The sequence below is a fragment of the Acyrthosiphon pisum genome, chromosome A2 (genome assembly GCF_005508785.2).
Source record: "Acyrthosiphon pisum isolate AL4f chromosome A2, pea_aphid_22Mar2018_4r6ur, whole genome shotgun sequence".
Classification (NCBI taxonomy): domain Eukaryota; kingdom Metazoa; phylum Arthropoda; class Insecta; order Hemiptera; family Aphididae; genus Acyrthosiphon; species Acyrthosiphon pisum.
In genome coordinates, this window is record NC_042495.1 from 1,795,878 (window position 1) to 1,819,380 (window position 23,503).

At 30.2% G+C, this 23,503-nt stretch overlaps 2 protein-coding genes and 1 long non-coding RNA gene across 5 annotated transcripts; all 3 read right to left on the reverse strand.

Annotated features, from left to right (window-relative positions):
* Positions 1 to 11,173: 11,173 nt before the first annotated feature.
* On the reverse strand, positions 11,174 to 18,813 carry LOC103310426. 3 transcript variants are annotated; one of them, XR_001680115.2, is made up of 6 exons: positions 18,523 to 18,811; positions 18,253 to 18,442; positions 12,725 to 12,914; positions 12,012 to 12,654; positions 11,803 to 11,942; positions 11,174 to 11,719 (listed from the first exon to the last, which is right to left on the reverse strand). It is a non-coding gene; the product is annotated as an uncharacterized LOC103310426 (long non-coding RNA). The 3 variants fall into 3 exon arrangements; XR_001680116.2 differs by having other exon boundaries at positions 11,803 to 11,955; positions 18,253 to 18,813; XR_511082.3 differs by having other exon boundaries at positions 18,253 to 18,810.
* Positions 18,814 to 21,985: 3,172 nt separating this feature from the next.
* LOC103310428 lies at positions 21,986 to 22,452 on the reverse strand. Its single transcript, XM_008188700.1, has 2 exons — positions 22,329 to 22,452; positions 21,986 to 22,272 (listed from the first exon to the last, which is right to left on the reverse strand). The coding sequence occupies exons 1-2, from the start codon at positions 22,450 to 22,452 to the stop codon at positions 21,986 to 21,988; spliced, it is 411 nt and encodes a 136-aa protein (XP_008186922.1).
* Positions 22,453 to 22,557: 105 nt separating this feature from the next.
* Positions 22,558 to 23,260, reverse strand: LOC100168278 (KRAB-A domain-containing protein 2-like). The gene is made up of 2 exons (XM_008188699.1): positions 23,076 to 23,260; positions 22,558 to 22,819 (listed from the first exon to the last, which is right to left on the reverse strand). Exons 1-2 carry the CDS (start codon positions 23,258 to 23,260, stop codon positions 22,558 to 22,560), a joined length of 447 nt encoding a protein of 148 aa, XP_008186921.1.
* Positions 23,261 to 23,503: the final 243 nt, after the last annotated feature.

Consider the following 23,503-nt stretch of genomic DNA (forward strand, 5'->3'; position numbering starts at 1 on the left):
TAATCAACTTATGAACTTAACTAGTTTAATTTACAGTTGAAAAAACTTAGCTTTTCTCAGTTGATTTAAAAAAACTCATCAAGTTAAAAACATTTAAAAATTTTTCGTTTATACGTAAATATTACTATATCGGTATAAAATAAAAATAATCCAATAAAAAAACACAAACATTTCTGTTCTATTTCTTGATAACATAATTTTGTGTACCTATATTAAATATTAATATATTTTATTAAGTTGTAAATTATACCTATATTATGTAAGTTGCAATTATAAATGTTTTTAATAAAATTAATAATTTTAAATTACAAATTGACAATTGTTATGTTTTAATGTTATATAACTTAATATATATATGAAGGTCATGTACTCACATACAAATGAATATAGTCTTATACGTTATAATAGGTAGGTACCTATATATCAGGGTGGACTGGGAGGTAAACGGCCCAGTATTCTATAAAACTAAACGGCCCAAACCCATTTATAACAGCTTCTTTATGAATACCTACTTTTTCGGGTATAAATTATAAACAGACAATATCCAATAGGTTAATCAATAGTAAATTTTATAAGAATCATAAATGTATAATCCTTTTGATATTTTTGATGATTGTTTACTATTGTTTTTATCATTTATTTTATTGTCACAATTATTATTAAACCAAAATCATCTTCATCAGTTTCAGAACCATCGCGTTATTATAGTCATTACTTTTAATATAAACTTTGTATAAAATATGTTATCTGTTCTCTTTTTCAACAAATCTGCAATATTTTCATAAATATTTGCAAATGGTTCAATAATTGTAGTTTAGCAATAACCTACTGGCGGTCGATGTACCAACCAAATCAGATAAAGAGTTAAAACATTTTTCTGGACAAAACTGATTTTTAAAATTGTTCCTTAAGGAATTATAATACACTATATAGGTAGGTATTGTACAACATACCTAATATGCTCATCTCATACAATTTATTATTATTATTATAAACTTATGGTTCGACTATGAACCAATAGCAGTGTTTTTGAAACTGTTTCGTATTTCAAAATAAATTTATTAGTAATATCGTCAAATGTTCAAATTTTCAAATTTATTTATACAGTTTTTCGGCCCACATATTATATAAGCCGGCCGGCGTGCTACGGCACACTAGCACACCTAGTCAATCCGCCCCTGCAGTATGTATAATAATAATTATGATAGTAAAATATGCATTCATGAATATATTGTAATAACTAATAATTTATAATAATAATTATGATAAAAAAGTATAAATTCATGAATATGTCAAAAATTAAGATAAAGTTTTTTTTTATAATATTGTTTATTTTTTTGACAAATGTATAATGACATAATGTAAGCTTAATGAATTCATTACGGTTACGATCATAAGCGATTCAAAAGTCGGGAAATGGATTCGACAATACTATATAATATAAATAATTAGGTATGCTACCTAATTTTGTAGAACATGTCTTTTAAGTACATAATTATAACAATGAATAAAAGACATTTAAAAATAAAAATAAAAGTTGCAACTCATCCGACTTAAAATTTTGTTGACCAACACCTTCGAAAATTGCAATGGCAGTCCAAGCACCTTATTAGGCTGCCACCGTAGACATGCCCACAATAGACAGAAAATATACATTTTGTAAATACAGACTCAATAAAACATACATAAAACAATTATTAAACGTAGGACATGGGTACTCTATGAAGTATAAACGTTCAGTAATGGCGATTATAATTTTATCGGCGTCAATATCTACAGCAATTACTATTACAAACAGAAAATATTACAATTATTAGAAATTGCAGATAATAGGTGTACCAATTAATATATTATTATAATACAATATATAGGTAGGTTACATTGTATACAATTGTTATATTTCGGTAATTTTTACAATTAAGTAGAGATAATATGTTTTCTCATTTTATTTCTACGAAAACGGTTTTATTTATTTTTAATGCAAAAAATATTACAGTACCTTTGTCGAATCTACGGGCAAGGTGAATTACGTTCCCTCCGACGCCGCAAAACGGGTCTACGGCCACTTTCACCCTGCCACATTGTTCGGCCATATAAGCGCAGAGCTTTTCGGGGCAGACCGAATAAAAGCTCTCTATAAAACCAAACGAACGATTATAATATATAAAATTTTTATTTTTAAAATGATATGATACATATATGTATATAAATGTTTTTTTACATACCCTCGTCCATCAAAATTCCATCGTCAAATTTGGAAAACAAGGCATGCCTTTTTTTCCAATATTTCAACGTGTTTTTGCTATCGACAATATAAAAATAAACATTATTTAATTTCTGGTTATACCTATAAGTAAATGCACTTGCGTGGTGTCGGCCCGCGCGGCTGGCAGCGGAGCGTCGTTTGCCGTGGTCACGGCTTCCGCGGCAGGGGACGGTTTCTCGACCCTGGAGACCGGCAGCGGATGGTGGTTTGACGGACAGAGCGATTCTACTACTACAAACATCACGGTGCCGACGGACCAGGCGGCCAAGTATATCCCGAAGGATATTGTAGCAGTGGCCCGTCTTCCGCAGTCCGACGCGATGGACAGGCAACGCGTCATCACCTCTCCGGAGGCTCCCGGAAAACTCCGCCTCAACGCCTGTTGCACTGCTGGACTCTTGACCAACGCAGTCATTGCGAGTCCTGCGCACAACATGCAGAGTACCAGCGCTAATACAACCATAACCGAAGTCCCGGCCACCGTGACGACCAGCATTGACGTTAAGCTGGCCACAGCTGTGAGATTGTCGTCCTGCAACAAAATAAACATTAAAGTTAATAATATTATTCGTAGTTAATTCTCGTCGACGAACGTGTAACACACACAGGGCACTTGCAGCAGTGTTTTTCTATATAATATCAAATTATACTTACGTATTTCTCGATACGCATCGCGGCTAAAGTGTTTTGCACCCGCACGTACCGTTCCTTAAAGTTTTCTATTGTACACGTCATACTGAAAACTTTAAGGAAAAAAAAAACAGAATAAAACAGGAAAAAACTAAATAATACTAATTAAATAATGAAAACAAATCTAATCTATTTTAAACTGACAAAAAACAACGGATAACAACTAAAAAAAAAAAAACAGAATGCTTTGCAGTAAGGGGTTTTCGCGTAGAGCAAGTTCGGCGTTATAAGAAATAAGCGGCTTGGCGTCTAGGAAAGAAATGTCATATTTTCGTGTGTGTTTACGCTTTTTATAGGAAAAATATTGGTCCCACGCACCATTGGTAACAACCATAACTGTTTATATAGAGCCAGATAAGCTTACAAGAAAAAGTCATTATTAGCCAACAAATTTACTGTAATCGACGAAAAATACGCGAGTACAATATAATATGAAACCTACCCTATATATTATTGTGTCACTGTGCAGGCCAGGGCCGTATTTACAATTTTTCCACCCGTGGGCAACAGCAATTCTGTCACCCTGCACGTTTTTGCTCATGATTACAATTTGCCCCGTTTCAATATTTACTATCCACAAAAAATCAGAAACAACTTTCTTATGAGTATTACTAAATATAATTACAATTTATATAATACACCAAACTACTATGGTCTATGGGCGACTGTATTATTATAATATTATATAATTACCTATTATTCTCATAATAAATTGATGTGACAATGCTCTTTTGCTGCAGAGGTGAATAATATTTAGATAGGTACCCGTTTTGTTATAAAATAATACAGATAGAATTTCCATAGCATACCATAATCTAAAATTTGTCATTAGGTACCTAAACAAGATTTATTGAATGCTTCAACGAAATTCAGATAGGTACTCGGAATCTATATAGCGATGGAATGATAAAAGTGGATTTAGATTTAAAAGCTGCGGGGTTGTAAATAATATAATATTATGCATGCAGATAAATCTTTAGAAATTTGTACTCATATATTATAATAAGCCCCGTCTTATTTTAGCTGGACAGGAGAAGAATAATAGGTAATAATTAATAACAGCTCGCACTTAAAAACACGTTATGCTGATTTAGACAAGTGTATGTTTCTATAATTATGCATTTTCGCGAATTCGGGTTTTTTTTTATATTTTGATTAAAAAACTAATAAATGTATACTTATCGATAGGTACATCTTGTTAAAAATAATAATAATAATAATAATAAAATCGTATCCACATAACGTTTGGAAACGCGTTACTATGTTTCAATGTTTGAAAAATAACAAACAAAGCGTATTCGAATTTTTACGAATTATTTTTTGTCTCGTACTTAAAAATTACAGAATAAATTGTTATCAATGTAGCCTATTGCAGTTTTGCGACCCACGTGATACATAATAATATTACCGCGTTCCGTTTGTCGTTCTTATCAACTTATTGTGAGACCCACCCGGGCAGACTCACGTAATATGTAAGCACGGACCGGACGTCAAAGCTCTAAGTAAACTTGTGATTGCGACCGACGGCTATAGGCTACTCATCTGTGCCGTAGTAAGACCCACCCGGGCAGACTTACGCGACACAGGTTTTGAAATATCCCACGTGAACTCGAGCGAACGGTTTTAAGCTGGTCAATGGTACAATAGTTGGAGGATTCTGGCATTGTATCGATCGGCCTTTACGACGCATTCCATGGGGCAATAGTTGGAACTGTATTCTGGCATTTCACCGTTTGCCAACCTTTGCTTGAGTATTCTTATCCCTCTCCGTCGACAATATGTCGATCGCCGTCGCCGTTCTATGTTTTCGTCGTTAAAAATTAATTTCTATACTTCATCTCCACGTAAATATCGACTCGAAACTCCCAAATACACGCAGCCATTTAGACGTACGCACACCACGCGTATTGTTTGTTTGGCCGAGAGACTCGTGGAGAAGAAAATCGCACAAACATTGGACCCTTAAGAGGTGCGTTATTGAGCTTGAAATATTAGAAAGAAATATACCGCGGTACGTCTTCGCGTGTCGTCTACCTATATCGCAATAGCGACTGTAAATAATATAATTTTTTACCAAATACCTTATCGTGTTCGCATTTACAGGAGATATTATGATGACCTATACTCTGCGCATATACGTGACACGGATTGAGTTTTGGAGATGACTAGACAAAGCTTCTGGTCCGCCGGAACGTATAATATTATTCGGAAAGCCGCTGTGACAATGCGCTTCACACTCGGACACCCACCGAATTCGACAGTATTCGTCGTTGGATTTACACCCACATGCAGCCGACAGCTATAAAAGTCCACAGTTATTCGCGTACCCTCAACACCGGCACCGCGGATGTTATTGGTAACGCTCCCACCAACCATCGAAAGCAGGCCCGAATCTAGGTTAGCTACCTTCGATAATCTACGATACTCCGATTTAGATAACCGCGTCGAAAAAGACGCCTTCCGTGGATTTTCGTGAGGTGGCTGGTTATAAAATATACTGTCGTATACCCATTACCGAGGAGATCCGCTTGCCGCCTGGTCAGAAGAAAGTGAAAAACCTGTTTGTCGACGAATTTAAGACAGCGTTAATTACTCGTGAGAAGAAAGCGTTTATCGTCAAGTAAGCAGATTTTTAATTAAAGACAAGTGAGTTTGCAGCTCGTAACCGATTAATAATCTAAAAATTCACTACCTAGTCATAATGTGGTAAAAAAAAAACTAGTGTTACATACATACAATTTGAAAACACGACATTAGCAATATCAATCTGTATAATATAATATTATTATATAGGTACTTAATTCTGTATTTTTTTATAATGTGTCAATGTCATGTCATATGTATACTTAGGTATTACTTAAAGTATTCCAAAATGTTGGCATACACCTCGGGCAGGAGGTCATGTTATCGGTGTGAGCAAACAGTTGCGGTACCTGCAGGGTGTCATCCTGGACCAGAGGCTTACAGAGTTCGCCAAACACATAGAGACGGTCGCCAAAAAAGTCTCCAGCTCAGCTACCTCACTGGCTATGCACAACGTTATAGTTTTTTATTTTTTTGATGAAATTTATTTGGAACGTAATCATTTTAAAAAAAAAAAATATTATTTCTGGGACTTTGCTGACATGAACCATGAGTATATTTCTTAAATTATTTACTAATCGTATAATTTTAACAATTTTTCTTATAGGTACGTTTTATTAAGTAGCATATATAGCATATATATATTGTCAGGCCTTCTTGTTAAGTCCAGTGGCGATTTAGGATATTTAGGATTTTGCTGCCCTGGGTACACGTTTTTTAATGCAGATGCATGAGATTTACACAGAATAATATTTTATATTAGTAATTTCTATTTTGCTTCAATAATATTCATTTTTTGTAAGCAATATAATTGTTATACAATACTATACAATTATTACATAATATTACAATATTAGGTACGCTATATTATTATATAAACTATTAGTAACTTTATATTCATGCAGGTAAAGTAGTAAATTTGTTATCTTACACAGTGGTCTTCAACCGGTGGGTCACGACCCATTTTTGGGCCGCGATATGTCTTCTTTTTAAAATAAAAAATAAGTTTAAATTACTTAGATGAAATAAATAAAAATACAGGCTATATTATAATCTATATTATATAATATAATATTATAGTAATATAGTGGATATCAAATCACAGTATGTTTTTCATATACTGGTATGGTTCTACGTAGCAGGTGGAATTTATTATGTGAAATCACTCAAGGACAAACACTACATTCAATTTTTTATGTTCTATTTTTATTTTCATATATTTTTTCGTATGAATTCTATACATTTTTAATTAATAATAATTAAAAATTCTGCCTAGGTAATATAATGTAATTTTTATTTATTCATTTATAATAGTACTACCATACTACCATCAAAACTAATCTTACTTTATTAAACACCGATGTAAGTTCCTTAATTAAATATATCTTTAAAAAAGTATCCAACCAACGTAAGATACACAATATTTCATGTTAATAATATCGAAAAACTGCATAGAAATCATTTACTTTTATTACTATACAAATATAAGTATCTTATTAGAAAATCAGCATATAATATTGGTAGCAGATTAAAAGAAAAGACTAATGTAAATACTCCTATATGTAAGAAACTTTTTGGTATGATGTCACCTTTAAATACAAGTATAAAATATATTTTACTCCGTAGTAAAAATATTAATATCGACTCGTTCCAAACTACCTATTATTAAGTTTAAAATGTACATTAAAAATGTAGATTAACTAGTTTGAAATGTTAGTTCATATAGTATTTAGTTAACCTAAATTGTATCTATTTTTATTATTACATTTTGTAATTAAGACTCACCCAACCTAAAACAAGTATACTTATAGGTTGGGTCAGAAAAAAAATATTATTTTAAAAATATTTTAGCAACACGGCGTCGTGGATAGGCAATTTAGCTACAACACCGTAGCTGGTCACGTCGTGTCCAAACGGATCTTGGCTAAATGTCACCGTTTTTCATCAAAATTGAAAATGCTCAGTACTTTTTAAAATAATCATGAAAAACAAAAATAAATAAATTAAAATTTGTTAAAACTTTTTGGTAACCTTAGTTAGGCCGTCATCGCTTGGATTGTATTTGATTCATTTTAGTTTATTTTTTTTAAATGTCATTAAAAAATTATTTGTTCAGTGAAAAAAGCTTAAAATGTAAAAAGGTCTGGTGGGGTTATACAAAATACAATCTTTCAATTTTAAAGTTGATTTCGTGAAGATTATGAAGTTTAATACTTAATATAGTAATCGAATGTTGTTTAATGTTGGTTACAATATACGATATCAAACACAGCAGTAATCACTTTCCGAAAAGCTAATCAGTTATTTACCTACTCGTATTTTTTTAAATCGACCATAATTCAACGGTCTAGTTAACCCGCCTAAATTCCTCAAAATAATTTTAATTTAGGTAAATAAATGTTATTTTATATTTATAATACTATTTAATTTATGAATTATGCTAATTGTATGATACAAATGAGTTATTAGTATTAGCCGATTATGTACTTCCACGTGCAAAATTTCATACGGGGAATGTGTGACATGATTTATGGGAAAAATGCGACATGCCTTATTTTGTTAAAAAGTTAAAGAAAAATGTATAAACATTGTTTATGACTAAAATATTATTGAGTTACAAATATTCATTTTTAAATATGCAAATAGTTAAAAATTAGGTATACTTTTAATATGACGTGTTAACATTATAATAATCAAAACTAAAAACTAAAATGTGTATTAACCATAAATTAAAAAAAACTTTGATGGTCTGACAGGATCTTAATAAATAATTAAAATAATTGAGTTCATTCAACGGAATTTGTTTGAAGATTTTCACCAGGTTATGGCACTAAACTATATTAAAAGTACCGATTTTGCATTTACCCTAGTAGCAAGGTAAAGTGTGACACTTTTTGTTTTAAATAATTTTTTTTCAACTAACAACTTAAATTTTTATTTGCAAACCAAGCCGTGGGGGTGAATATCAATATTACCTTAATATGCATTAACTACTAAATTACAACACTACTAAATAAGCATTACTATAACTACATAATATGCACTTTAAAAATCATTAATTTATAATACAATAAATATTATATTATTTCAGTACAATAAACCTATTTTGATTAGCAAATAATATATCAATAACGTTCTCAATACTGATATCTTTTTCAATGTATAATATTGAAGAGTTATTAAATTTTTTCTTGCAGCATACTCGTACGTAGCCAAGTCTTAACTTTGCACATTGTAGAAAAGCTTCGTTCAAATGTAACCAAGCTGATTGTTATTGTTATGGCTACTTGTAGTAGTTTGTATAAGTTGGAAACACACTTTTAGAAATATTTTTTCAACTTTAAAGTTCCAAGATTTTGTCAATTGTTGTAAAATGAGTACCTATTTTAACATTTTATACTTTAAAAAATGGTTAGTAATTTTGGGGGGCTTCCCCCCCCCCAAATATCCACTTATGTCACACGTGTGTGTATTATATTGACGTTTATTAATATGGAGAAAGCATTTCAATTTATAGAATCCGAAAAAGGAAAACAGTTATCTCTTTTAAATAAATACCTACGTAAAGAAGGAATGCATAAATTGATTTGTACAGTAAAAACGTGTTACCTACGAAAACGCAGTTATACTGACGATCATAAAACTTCAATTGTCAGTATTTAAGGATTATTGGTGAACATTATACACATGGTCCTAAATGGCAAAATCTGATATGAAAATAGAACGACAAATTTTGCGGGAAAATTGTATAATACAAACAAAATGATGCCAGAAACGTTACAGAATATGAAAAATCACAATATAATTGTGTACGTTGTGAGAAAAAAAATTTTGTTCATGTTTCGACTGAAAAACAATTTAGTTGTTGCCTTACAATTAAAAAAGAAAAAATGTGCAGTTTATGATGAATGGTTCAGATATATTCAGTAATTCATTATTTTACCAGATTAAGAACCGACGATTTTGATTTGTTATAAAAGTAGGTAAATAGAAGTACCTAGGTATACAATTATTTTCTCCACTAAATAATAATTATTATTTTATAAATTTAAATTTCACAAATTTTTTTTTTGTCTGGTTACATAGACACAATTTTCAACTATATAATATCAATTATAATATCATCCATTTAATAATATCATCCATTTGTAATAATCACATTGTCAAAAAGAGTCGATGGCCAACAAATATAAAATGTAGATCATATATTGTTCTGATTAGAGATGTTCTGGTTAGAAAATCTGGTATTAAACCGGGGGTACCGAGTACTGGCAGAGTAAAATTTTTTGAATGTAGATTTTAGCTTCTATAATTAAAATTTTGAAAATCGAAGTTTGATCCGACCACCAAAATGTTTTCTTCTTGTAAATAAAAAAAAAACTGGCCAAGTGCGAGTCGGACTCGCGCACGAAAGGTTCCGTACCATTAAACACTGCTTACATTATATATTGTGACGGATTTTTAGTATTTGTCGTTATAGTGGCGACAGAAATACGTCATCTGTGAAAATTTCAACTGTCTAACTTTCGCGGTTCATGATAAATAGCCTGGTGACTGTAAATTTTCAATTTACAAATTTAAAACCTTAAAAATACGCCCGGGGATAAATCTACGACTTCCCCCCCCTAGATTGTAAGTAATGAATGGTTGGTTACATATAAGTTAGGTGTAGTGTAACTTACAAATTACACATACAGTAAAATGGAATCTATTACCGAACATAAAATTAGGTACACAAGTAACTAAGTCATATCTTTAACTAGGTGATCAACTAGGTAGTTAAAATACTTAAATTAAAAAAAAATTTAATTGTTTTAAAGTTAACTTAAATTCAGAATGTAACCAGTTTAATTTATTATTTTATAACTATCAACTTTTGACTTGGAACTATCTTGTGTTCACTTGACTTAGCTTATCTTGAGTTGATTATATTCATTAAAATGTCCATATTTCCAAATCTTAGAGTTAACTCCACCATTGACGGTCCTCAGTCCGTATGAAAAAGGAGGAAGGACGCTTTAAAGACATTTTTCTTTTGTAATTGAAGTATTAAAAATTAACGATCCTTCTCTTGGTTTTGAAGTAATGTATTGTTCTTTTAAATTGTTTTTCAATCTTAATATTATTATCTATATTGTGTTTTTTATTTTTATTTTGTAGGTTATACCATACTATCATTGTCCAATTGTGAAGAAGTAGGTAGCCAAATTTAATAGTGCTGATCTTCGAGGACCAGGATGTATATATGTGCATTGGAAAGTGGCAACATATACCTAGTACAGACTTCAGACATTTAGTTAGACATGATGAGGTATGGGAATTGGATTCATTAATTTTTGGACATTGAAAGTAGATTTATGATAAACATTAGTAAATCTCTAATAAACGCATTTTCTATCTAATAACTGTATTAAATAAGATTTGTATTTAACTTATAATTAATACAACAAATAACTAAATTACTAATTAGTACAATTTGAATATTCCAATTCAAAATTGTTCAAAAAACTTTACATGTCAATTTTTCTAAAACAAACAATTTATTAATATTAATAATAATAATAAACTTTATATAACAGAATATAATTCCAATTTCATTTTAAATATACAGTACACTACAGACATACAGTGTAAAATATACGTAATTATAATATTTAATATATAGATTTACAATAACTAGTTTAAATTTAAATATAATAATAATGACACAGTTTAACACTAAAACCATAATAGCCTATATCTACGGAAGCGTTGAAGGGCAAACCATATGTTTTTTTAATCTCATTTTTATGGATTATCACAAGTATATATAATAATTCTCATAAATTATTTGTATTTAGTCAATCCCCGGTATAATGCTAATGGGGAATTTTGTCTTGCGACACTGATCGTACCTACAATATTCGTACAAAATACAAATGGCTTAAATTATTGTATGCGTACGATAACTATATCGTACCATTGTCCAATCCGTTATTACTAGTTGTCCAATTCGTTATTACGAGTTACCTATTCAATCCATTATTACAAAAGAAAAATAATTATTAAATTTACTTACTTGAATAAATTCATATATTTTTCTATGATTATAAGCCGAATAACATAAAGTAATAAATACAAAATATCCTGCTAATTGTACATGAAATATTTTGTCCGTATCGCTTGGTTCTGGCTTTACAGCTAAGATAAAAATAAAAATAAATTTATTATTAAATTTTTTAGTTGACGATATATGTGTGTATGATAAATTATGTATTGCTTACTATTGACAGGGGCTGGGTCCATATAATTTTAGAATTACATCACAACAACAATAAAATATAGGAAGTGTAGGGTACACAACTCCATCACGGTTCACACAATGATTTTTATGTTGGCAGTCACGTCGGTAAGTACAATAACCCTATAAATTGTTACTAAATAAAAACATGATAAAATTAAACACAATTCTATAATGACTAAGTTATATTACCTTAAACTTGATCAAGACTTTATTTAACCGGGTATTGTTTTGCCAAATGCCATAACGTATTGTTCCCAAACAGCTCTTTTTTATTTATAACCCTCTGTTGTAGTCGTGCAGTTTTTGTTGGGTGAAAGCTGGGACATAGCGTAAGGAAGTGTGTATTTTTCAAATTGTTATTGTGATGATGTTCTGTCGTTTTCATAATAAAATATTAGCTATGGATTGTTGGATGATGTAAGGGTTTTCGTTACTTTTGATTATGAATGTTGATTGACGTATGTGTTCGTTCGCGTTGTTTTATTTAAATATAAATATTTTTACGTATGTATATGAGTTGTCTCCAGAATGGGTATATAGGTATGCATTCATTGAGGTTAGTAATGTTCTGGTTGAGATAGTGGTTGTGGTTGTTATGGTCGGAATTATATATTGTATTTTACGTAAATGTGCTTGGTGTTTTTGTTGTTGAATTTGATGTTTGGTTGTTCCAGTATTTTGTTGTATTTTGATAGGTTAGGTTACATTTTTAGTCAACAATATATGTGTGCATGATAAATTATGTATTGTTTAATATTTATAGGGTCTGAGTCCCATAGAATTTCAGGGTTACATCACAACAGAGTTGGCAGTAGTTTTCATAAGTACAACCCTATAAATTGTTATTAAAATAAAAACATGATAAAATCAAACACAATTCTATAATAATTAAGTTATATTACCTTAAACTTAATTTTGATTTAAACTCCCAAATGGCAAAAAAAATACAACGGCTCTTTTTTTGATTTACAATTCTCTGATGTAGTCGTGCAGTTTTTGTTGGGTGAACGATCGTAGTGGCTTCGTTAACCGCACAAATAAAACATAGAGTAGCAAGAAATAATGTGAATCTTCTAGTTTTTTTCCATTTTTCTGCAATTTTCAGAAATATTCTTTTACTATTTATTTTAACTTCAAATTTTTAACCTCTATAGTCTGAAGAAATATAGTGAAAATATTTAATGCATCGAAGGTATAATTTTTAATTTAAAATTTATTATCATGCATTTTGATAAAAGTAACTAATATTTAACTTGCTACATAGACATTATATGCATATAGTAGATTCTATAGTTTATCAGGACATCCTAACAGACATACCGAAAAAAAAATATTTTCATTCCTTTTTACAAAAAAAATACCGAAAAAATAGTTTTACCTATCCAAAACTTGTTTACAATATTAAAGTAATAAAGCTAATTTTATCTGGATGGCGTTTATCTGAAATACTTTTTATTTTATTGTTAATAAAGTAATCTTTAATAGAAACAAAAACCTTCCGACGGGTGGGAATATGCAAACTCGTGGACTTAAAAATTGTATAACTTTGAAATTAAGCCCGACCGACAAATTTATTCTTAACTTATTGAATTAGAGATCTTCTTTGAAAAGTGAGCTTAATAAGTGCTGGAGGTCGCTACCAGGTAACACCTCCAAACCTCAAATTAATTACTTATAAACTGTCTTATATTATATAACTACATATATTTTTTTTTTCTCTCTTCTCTCTCTCTTCATTGTTATTCATGTCACAGGGTGTTACCACTGGGTATCTTCCCTAATCTTATTATTCACATCACTCTTACTTCACCTATCAAACCTACTTATTATACTAAGAAATGTATAGATTGTAGATTACTTCAAATAAATAAATAAAAAAAAAAAAAAACTTATTGAATTAAATAGGTTTCCAAAAAAAATGTTTAAAAACTGCTCGGGAGCTAAACCACATTTACCTATACTACAAAATAGTAGTTATAATTTACACTTACATTTTAAGAAATAACCTTTTTTTGGAGAGGGGCAAAATATGTTCCCTCGATCCCAAAATGTTAAAACACGGCCTGTAAGTAGGTAATAACAATATAATGTTATAAGTTATAACACACAAACTCTGACACTCTATCATAATCAGAAATAATACATAATATTTCGTCGTAAGATTATACGTTTGGAATTTTTTGAAGGACATACCTATAACCATTGTCTATAATCAATGTTATTACTGTATTACCTAGTACCAAAGGTGGGCATTAACTAGTTAAAAAGTTAATTTTTTTTTAACTTTTTAACTTAACTAGTTAGTTTAATTTCTAATCAAATAGGTAACTTAGCTTTTCTCAGTTGATTTTAAAAAAATCCATCAAGTTAAAAAAATTTTGAAATTTTTCGTTTATATACGTAAATATTACTATATCAGTATAAAATAAAAATAATCCAATACAAAAACACAAATATTTCTGTTCTTTTTCTTGATAACATAATTTAGTGTATATTCATATATTTTATTAAGTTATAAATTATATATTATGCGAATTGCAATTATAAATGTTTTTAAAAAAATAATAATTTTAAATTACAAATTGACAATTGTTATGTTTTAATGTTATATAACTTATATTATTCAATTGCTATATGATATAAAAAATATATTTGTTAAATTAATAATTTGAGATAAGTATAGTTTAAATTAGTAAATAATAGTAAAGTAAAAGTAAAAAGGTATACAGTGTACATTATGATTAAAGTTTAATAAAATTGTTTTTTATAATTTATAAATTAGAAACTAAAAAGACACATTCACTCTTTATGTAATTTACATACTATAATAAAAAAAAACTAACTTTTTTTTAAACTGAGTTAAGTTAATATTTTTTTCTATATTAACTTTTAACTTATTGAGTTAAATTTTAACTTATCGATCTTGTGTCCTCTTAACTTAACTTAACTTGAGTTAATTATTTTCATTAACTTGCCCCCCTTTGCCTAGTACTATATGTATAATATCGGGAAATTGGAAAGAAGCACACAAGTATCTGGGATTTTAACACTTTTGTACGATACGATTAATTTTTTTCTTATCAACTCATTTTGGCGCTTAAATCTTTCACTAATTTAAATATTTAATCATCGGCTGTTATTAAAAATATCTAATGAGAATTTTATACTGTATAGTGTATACCCAGCTACGTCAGTCAATATAGTACAAGATTCTGGGTCGTGGTTTCGAGTCCCACAGTCCCACGTTGTGCACCACATGGCATTTTGGTTTTCTGTCCTCTTGTTCTCGGCGGAATCATTGTAACACTAAAATTCTCATTCTCAAAAGTAGGATAAAAAAATCGAAAATTATTTTTTTTTTTTGTCGATTACTGCTTATATCATACTGTGGGAAAAAGGTTTTTTGCATATTTCGATGCACCTGCAGGACAAAGAAAGAATAATAAAAGATAAAAAATAATATTGCAGCGGATGACATAATCGTACTATATTATGAGAATTATAATAATAGGTATTAAAATCGCTATTCGCAGTTATGTCAGCATACAACGACCACACACCGTTTCGACCTATACGTATTAGCCCCTTCCCCGCTGATTCCTAATGTTTTTAAATTACCATTATAATATTATATTTGTTCACTGGTATAATATAATTGCATTATTATAAGAAAAATATTAAATATAATAATATGCTAAAAGTCTTTTACACATTCGGCGTCTTCGAATGTCGCGCCAGTGTTCTTATAACATATATTCATTGCACCCAAATGATACTTGATACACCTGTACTCTGTACGTGTGCCGAAATGACTGTGCTGAAAAATGTCCTAGACCCACTATTGTGTGTGTAATTGTTTGTGTGAGAGTACGGTTATTACCATTATAATATAGAAATAAATGAAACGACTGAGTCGGATTATTACTAGGCATAATATGCATTTTATTATAATAAAAATGCATTAAATCATGTCCGTCGACTTAGTACAGAGGTATCGGGTGTAATGATATCTGAAGGGTCTAAGACATTTCGGCACAACCACGTTTCGACACGGCTGTTTCGGCGCGAAGACAATATGACTAGGCATAAAACTTTATTATTATTTTTTATTTTTAAAATTGTATAATATTGGAATAATGATACAATACTAAAATAATATTATTTATTTTGTATTTTTTAAAATTGTATATTAAAACACCTACGGCGCCAACATATCCCCACACCGAAATGACCAGCGCCGATATTTTTTGCGCCGAAACAGCCGTGCCGAAATTCCTGATTCCCACGATAGTACCTACTGTTCGTATACACTCACAAACACGTCTTGGTATACGCGCGTAAAAGTGTTTAAAGTGTTCAACGAATATAAAAACAAATGTCACACAATTATATTTTATTCCAAAAAACTAAAACGCTGGCAAGAATTACAAGTTGAAGTTCTCACGCCTCAACGTAGTCTGACGTTCCCGTACCGACTCTCAGACAGTCCGACTAACCTTTCTTGGTCCACCCTATGTACCTATCATACATTTAAGAGGATGCTACGCATGCATTTGTTGTCTCCGTCTTATAAACGAACGACATAACAATTGTTCATTCACTATAGCAGCGGTTCCCAACCTTTTTAGTTTAGTGGATCACTAATATTTTGTAAAAAAATATTTGAGGCCCACCCATAGCATACCTATATACGTTTTCATAAAATTATTATATATAATATATATTATATATATACATGTATATATAGTTATTACTTATTAGGAATAAAAAATTAAAAAAAAAAAACAATTGTTTATTAAAAAAAACTTAATTCAACTTTATCACAAGATAAACAATTTAAAGTGATTTTTGATATTGCTTGTTCTTCACGAGAAAGTCAATATCTGGATTAAAACTTGTTAGTTTACACATCGACAAATAAACACACAACCACTGTCGCAAAATAACTAGTTTACCAATTTACGAAATCGAAAGACCTATTAAGTTTATCGCAACCCACACGTCGTGCACGATAAATACGATAAAAATTACAAATAGCAGAAACCTATTAATAATCAACGAAATATAATATATAAGATAAAACTATGTTCAAACGTTCAATATCGTATCGTTAATTGTACACTTATTGTACACTATAGTTAAAATTTATTAAATATTATTATGATCAGAAATATAACAAAAAATATATAATAATATTATTTTAAATATATATAGGTAATATTTAATATTATACCTATGGCTCGTGGCCCAATACCTTGCTGCTCGCGGCCCATGGGTTGGGAACCGCTGCACTATAGTAAATATTAGAGCGAATGGACCTATTATCTAACTTTTCGGTAGGAACATATTACCTTATTGCGTCACCGGTTTTTCGATATTTTTAATTTTCAACCTGCAATAGAATATGGGTATATTGTGAAATATCACAAATTAAAAATGCTCATATTATATCGTTTGAAAATTAAAATATCGAATAACAACCGACGATTAAGCACAGTCCACAGATAATGTTCTTATAGGTACCTAAAAGTTTGATAATAATAATATATAGGTCAATAAAATGGCTCACATCACGCGATTTTAAATATAGTTATCAGACAATAAACTCGTCATGTAAATCTAATAAAAGTGCTGTGGGTCACTGCCACAATAGAAACAATAGAACGACATAGCAATTTTTCAATTTTCATAGCTTGTTTCACTAACCGATATTCTACACTGTCTGAATGATTTAAAATCGGGCGCTCACGAATTGCCTCCCATCTTACCCTCAAATTGTCCCCCATGAATTTTTTTTTTAAGTGTTACCCGAATTGCCTCCCGATTTCAAAAAATATTATTCACTCGAATTTCCTCCTATTTTAGGTTGTGACCCTCTTATACTGGAATCGCCTGCGATAGCTATAATTAATCGATTTAGGTACCTACCTATAACCTTATATTATAAAAAATATAAATAAATTAAATAAACTTCGTAAATTGAGTCAATTCTGATTGATTTAATGTAAATTAAGGATAACTAAATGGTTTAGTAAATAGCAGTAATAGTTAATAATAATAAAAATAATAAATAATCAATAGCATAGCATAACTATAACATAGTTTAGATTAATTGTATGCTATTTCTTGATTACCTATACCACAAACCGATTCAAGCTCCGATCTATGATAAGAAAGTATTGACTCAAAAGTTAATAACAATATAATATAATATATAATGGCATAAATTATTATATATTTATATGATATATAATACATATATATATTATATCATATCATAACAATAGTGAAAATATATACACAATGCATACTACTGCAAAACATGTTTTACGTATTATTATTGATTATTATGTAGACAATATTATTTTTAATATATTCAATTACCTATGAACGTAATGCATATTATATATTATAGGTATTTTGTACTCACGAATAATACAATGCGATCAAACCCAATCGATTGAAAATCGGCAAATACGACGATGACAGGACGTTTCGATGAAAAAGGTAGATCTGTATGTTACACCGTCTACAGTATAATATTATAATATGAGCTATATCGTGAGTCGTGGAAACGTGTCATGTGCCCAACAACTTACACCGAGGACTGCAGTTGAGGACTAAATAATGGCAGAAGAATAATATGTTATGGTCGATATGGCTGTGACGAGAAAATTGTGATTGCAACGTAATAAATTACAATTATTTCGATTACTCGTGACCAATGTAAATAATGCAAGTGCCGTAAAAATACCGGTGTGCAGTGTGCACACACGTGCTGTATGTACGTCTACACGACGGCAAATCAAATAAAGTACGCTTGGCGAAACAGACTATAATGTCTTATATTTTAAACAATATAAAACAATTTAATGTACATGAGATGGGGACAGATATCCTGCTGGAATACGACTGACTCCGCTTGGGGACGAGCGCGGACTATAGACGCGCTGTGGCTACCAAAACTGTCCACGCAGCGGAATGTCATAATATGCTATTGCCGTGCTCGTTCCCACGGGTACTCGGTTACATATATATATATATATATATGATAATAATGTAGATAGACACATATATACATAGATACATGTACAATATACATATAATGAGAAATGCTTATATTACGATTCACTACATCTAAATGTAATGATATCTACATCATTGCGCCAACACAACTTCATGATTCAATATCATCATAATACTATTATATATGTTTTTACCAAAAACCACAATAAATACCTGTACCCATGTACCCTGATATTATTCAAAATGTACAAAAACTATTGACAAGTAATAACCACATAGTGGAATCACTCATTTCATGAACTGGATTTCCAGATAGTGAAATTAGTCCGGATCGTGAATTTTGACGAAAATACATTATATGGACATCTATTTCATGAAATGGACATTTCCTATTTTGTGTTATTACACACCTACTTTGTGTAATTGTCGTAAAACAAAATTGTTATATTAATTATATAGTATTATAACCAGGGCTAGGATTTATATGCAATAAAAAATTGTAAAACATGCATTTTATATACCAAAATATGCAAAAATATGCATTTAATTTTTTATAAGATAAACACTAAAATATAGTTACAAAAAAAATACATCAATGATAGGCTGTTTGTCTTAAAATAATATAATTTAGAAATAAAATGTATAATTCACGTTAACTACGTGCGTGTTACATGAAATAAAATTTATATTTGACAAAAAAACCAAGTTTTACGAAATATACTATAAAAAATGCATTTTTTACATTCTTATAATCGAAATATGCAATAATATTAATTGTATTCATTATATGCAATAATATGCATTTTATCCAAAATATGCAAAAACATACAAAATAAAAATACCACCATTTATCTCATCATGAGGTGATTCGTGGACATTACTGACAAAATCAATAATCAGAAGTACCTAGCAAAAAAAACATGCTGTTGCATATAAATCCTAGCCCTGATTATAACTATACTTTTCTATATTGTTTTATGAACAAAAATATACCAATTACATCATATTATATTACAAAATAATATTTTTATTTTATTTTTCATAAACCATCATTATACGTACTATATTATATTTTATTATATAAATAATAAATTATATTTTAACAAAATATTATTACATTACAAATATTTTTATTTTATTTTTCACGAGTGATTATGACATTGACTGTTACATAGCATACTTTTCAATATCAATAAAGATAATAATGTTTTAACATTGATCTATATTATAAAATAATATAAAATATGGTTTACTTAAAGGATGGTTCAGTAATGACTAATGAATGTTTGAAAAAAATCAACAACTCAATTTCTCACTACTGATGGGGTTGATAAAAATGTTGAATAAAATAAAATCGCTTTTTAATCAAGCGTCTCGTATTATTAGTATCATTAGTAGGTACCATAGTATTTGCTATAAATAAACAAAAAAAAGTACTTTTTTCGTGAGCTGATAAAAAAATATGCGTAAGCTTCATTTAGCTTATACAATATTTCTCATTGCACCCGTTTTAAGCGCAATATGAATATATCTATTCCTGAATTAAAAACTTTTTTGCACACTTGAGACCAGATTATTTATTTGTTGTAAGATTAGGAACAGTTTATTTTAAGTACATCAAACATTATTACTCTGTACCTATTAATATTGTTCAATGTTCTGTTTCAGCGGATCTTGACCTGGTCCGCGGCTTCCTTGGAGTCCGCGATACTCTTGTCGGGGGTCCACGGTCTATGTTTTGTTATGTCTCCTTATGTAATTTGTAATATAAAATAATTATTACGATTTTGTTTATGATAACATGAGATGTTATACACTTTATGGATGTCACATTAAATATGTATTAGGTATATTACGACCAAATATGAACACATGTGACACGACGGTCCGATGATGGATTGAACGACCGACCTTTTCCGCCGACTTATCGTATTGGTGCAGGCCAGTATCCGTCGTGATGAATCGCCGCAAACCGAGGTGGTCTCGAGTAACGCAGAAATAATTCTAAATACGGTTCAACGACATCGTCCTGGAACAGCGATGGAGGAACGCAGCACTCGCAAATTAACGAACAAACGCAAACGTCCGTCCATGTGGAAACGAACAAAGCGGTTCTTCGTCCGCCTGTTCACTCAATGACTTCAACTTCAGCTAAACAAGCGTATTTCTAACTATTATTATCACATTTCGGTACAAGAGCGTGGTGATCTGAGAGGAGACCTCATATTTATATAAATAATATATGAATTTGTTTTGTATTATTACTATTTTGCACTTATATTTACTATTTTGTATCATAACTAATAACTATGTATTTGTTTTGTATTCATATAATAAATTATTAATTACATGAACCATTTTATGATCATTGGTTTATTTTTCAATTATGTAATTACTAGCTGAATAACCCAAACATAAAATTGTGATTAATTAACTCCCTTTGAGTGTAATTCGCTGTGCATAGGTGTAGAAGCAAAATCACATAATGTTTTAATTATATATTTTAGCCATCCCGTGTGGCGTTGCCCGTGAATTTCGCTTATGGTTATGTGAACAGTATATTATCAGGTAGGCTACGGTAGATTGCGGATACAGCGAGGTGAGAGAATAGATTTTACAGAAGACCCGATATCATGTGTCTAGAACTTTCGTGCTGTTCAGTTTGTATTATCGTCTCTTACAAAGTGTTATATCTCGTGAAGTAAAAATTTAATAAACTTCCGGTAGATAGTTACATGTTAAAAAATGTACGGTACCTACCTAAATTATTGTTTAGTGTATAGTGCGTTAATTCGATATAACTTATATGTGTTAACATTTCTTGTATACCTATTATATTTTTAAATATATTTGCATTAATTGCAGCTCACAAATGGCGATGAAGATGACATATTCCTGGATAATAATATATATGTTACGGGCAAAGTAGAAAGTCGGGCATTGTGCACAATGCCCGATTTTTAAGGGCAAAGTCGGAATAAGTTAACGTTGCCCGGGCATTGTATACAGTGCCCAATTAGATTTGGGCACAGTAGATTAAATATTGGATATTATATAAAAAATTAAAAATAAATAAAGTTGCACAGCTTTAATATTTAATTTATTTATTATTAAATTACCATTATTATTTATTTGCTTTATTTATTACCACATACACCACTATTATGACACTTTGAGTTGCAAAGACGACCAGATCTTTTACATTTACACCGGTTGGTCTTACACAATGTATTGCAAGTACACCTATCGTACCCTTGGCCACCCAAATTAGAAGATTTTCTTGCCACTTCTCTTAATAAAATTTGTACTGGTGGTACATCATCAGCCTGGATAAACACCTCTTTGCATATTGTGAATTGATGCCGACTGTATAGTTGATGTAGTCTGCCCTCTTTTGTTCCAATTTCATACAAGTTATCGTTTACTATCAAAAAAAAATTATTAATATAAAAATTATTTTATAATTTTAAGATTAATTACCAGAAAGTATAACTCCCAGAATACACCGAAGATCACATCTTGCTCGATCCACATCAGGAATTTTTATTTTAACATTTTCTCCTTCTTTTCCTGGAAAAAAACGTTCTTCAGATGAACTCTTCATTTTGTTAGCTTGTACTTTAAGATTTTCAGCAGAATTCGATCGATTTGAAGAAATTGATTCTATTCTCAATTTTATTTGATCGTTTTCATCTTCATTAGAAAAAAGTTATTTTGCACTGTCCTTATCACTTCCATCACTTTTTTCGTGCTTCTCGTTTATGTTTTCGATATTAATTCCACAACCTAAAGCTTTTTCTAAATCTTCCTCCGATTTTAAAGTAGAAATTAAATCGATTGGAATTTGGGTTGATTTTAGGCCAACTTTAGCATGTGTTCCGAACATAGCTTCGTATGGCGAACGTTTTGTACCATGGTGAAAACTCCGATTCTTCATAAATTGAACAAATTTAAGACCTTCGCTCCACTTTCTGGAATTATTATCGGCTAACCATGTTGCGAGAATATTTTGAATATCTTGGTTGGCCCTTTCAACAGACCCTTGACTTTGTGAGTGTCAAGGCTTTCCGTGGACAATCTTAAGTTCTCCCCACATACTACACAACTCAATAATAACTTTATTGGCAAATTCCCTTCCATTATCACTTTGCAAAATTGCCGGGGCTCCAAATGTTGTAAAAATATCAATTAACACGTTTATGAGTTAACGGTCTAAGAATTACGAACTTCGTAAGGTGATCTTGATAGACCATTATAAACTTGTAATCGCCATCAGGCTGAGCTTGCATGTCTATTAAATCCACTTGACAGCGAGAGTTCAATTCTGATGAAAGTATAGGTTTTACAACTAAACCTTTTTTAATTGTACTGCTTTTTTTTTGACAGTGGTCACATAAATTTAAAAATATCATTATAGTCTCCTTTGTTATATTTTTATATTTCAAGTTCAATTCATACTCCATACGGTTTCTACCTCCATGTTCCACAGATGTATGTGTTTCATTAAGAAGTTGAAACAATTGTTCGTTGTAAACATAATACTGAATTAAATTACTTTTGGATACTGGAACTACTAACTTTTCAATCCCTGATATATTTACAACATCGTATTTTTTAATTAATTTGTAATCATCTGCAGTCTTTTTTGTGGTTTT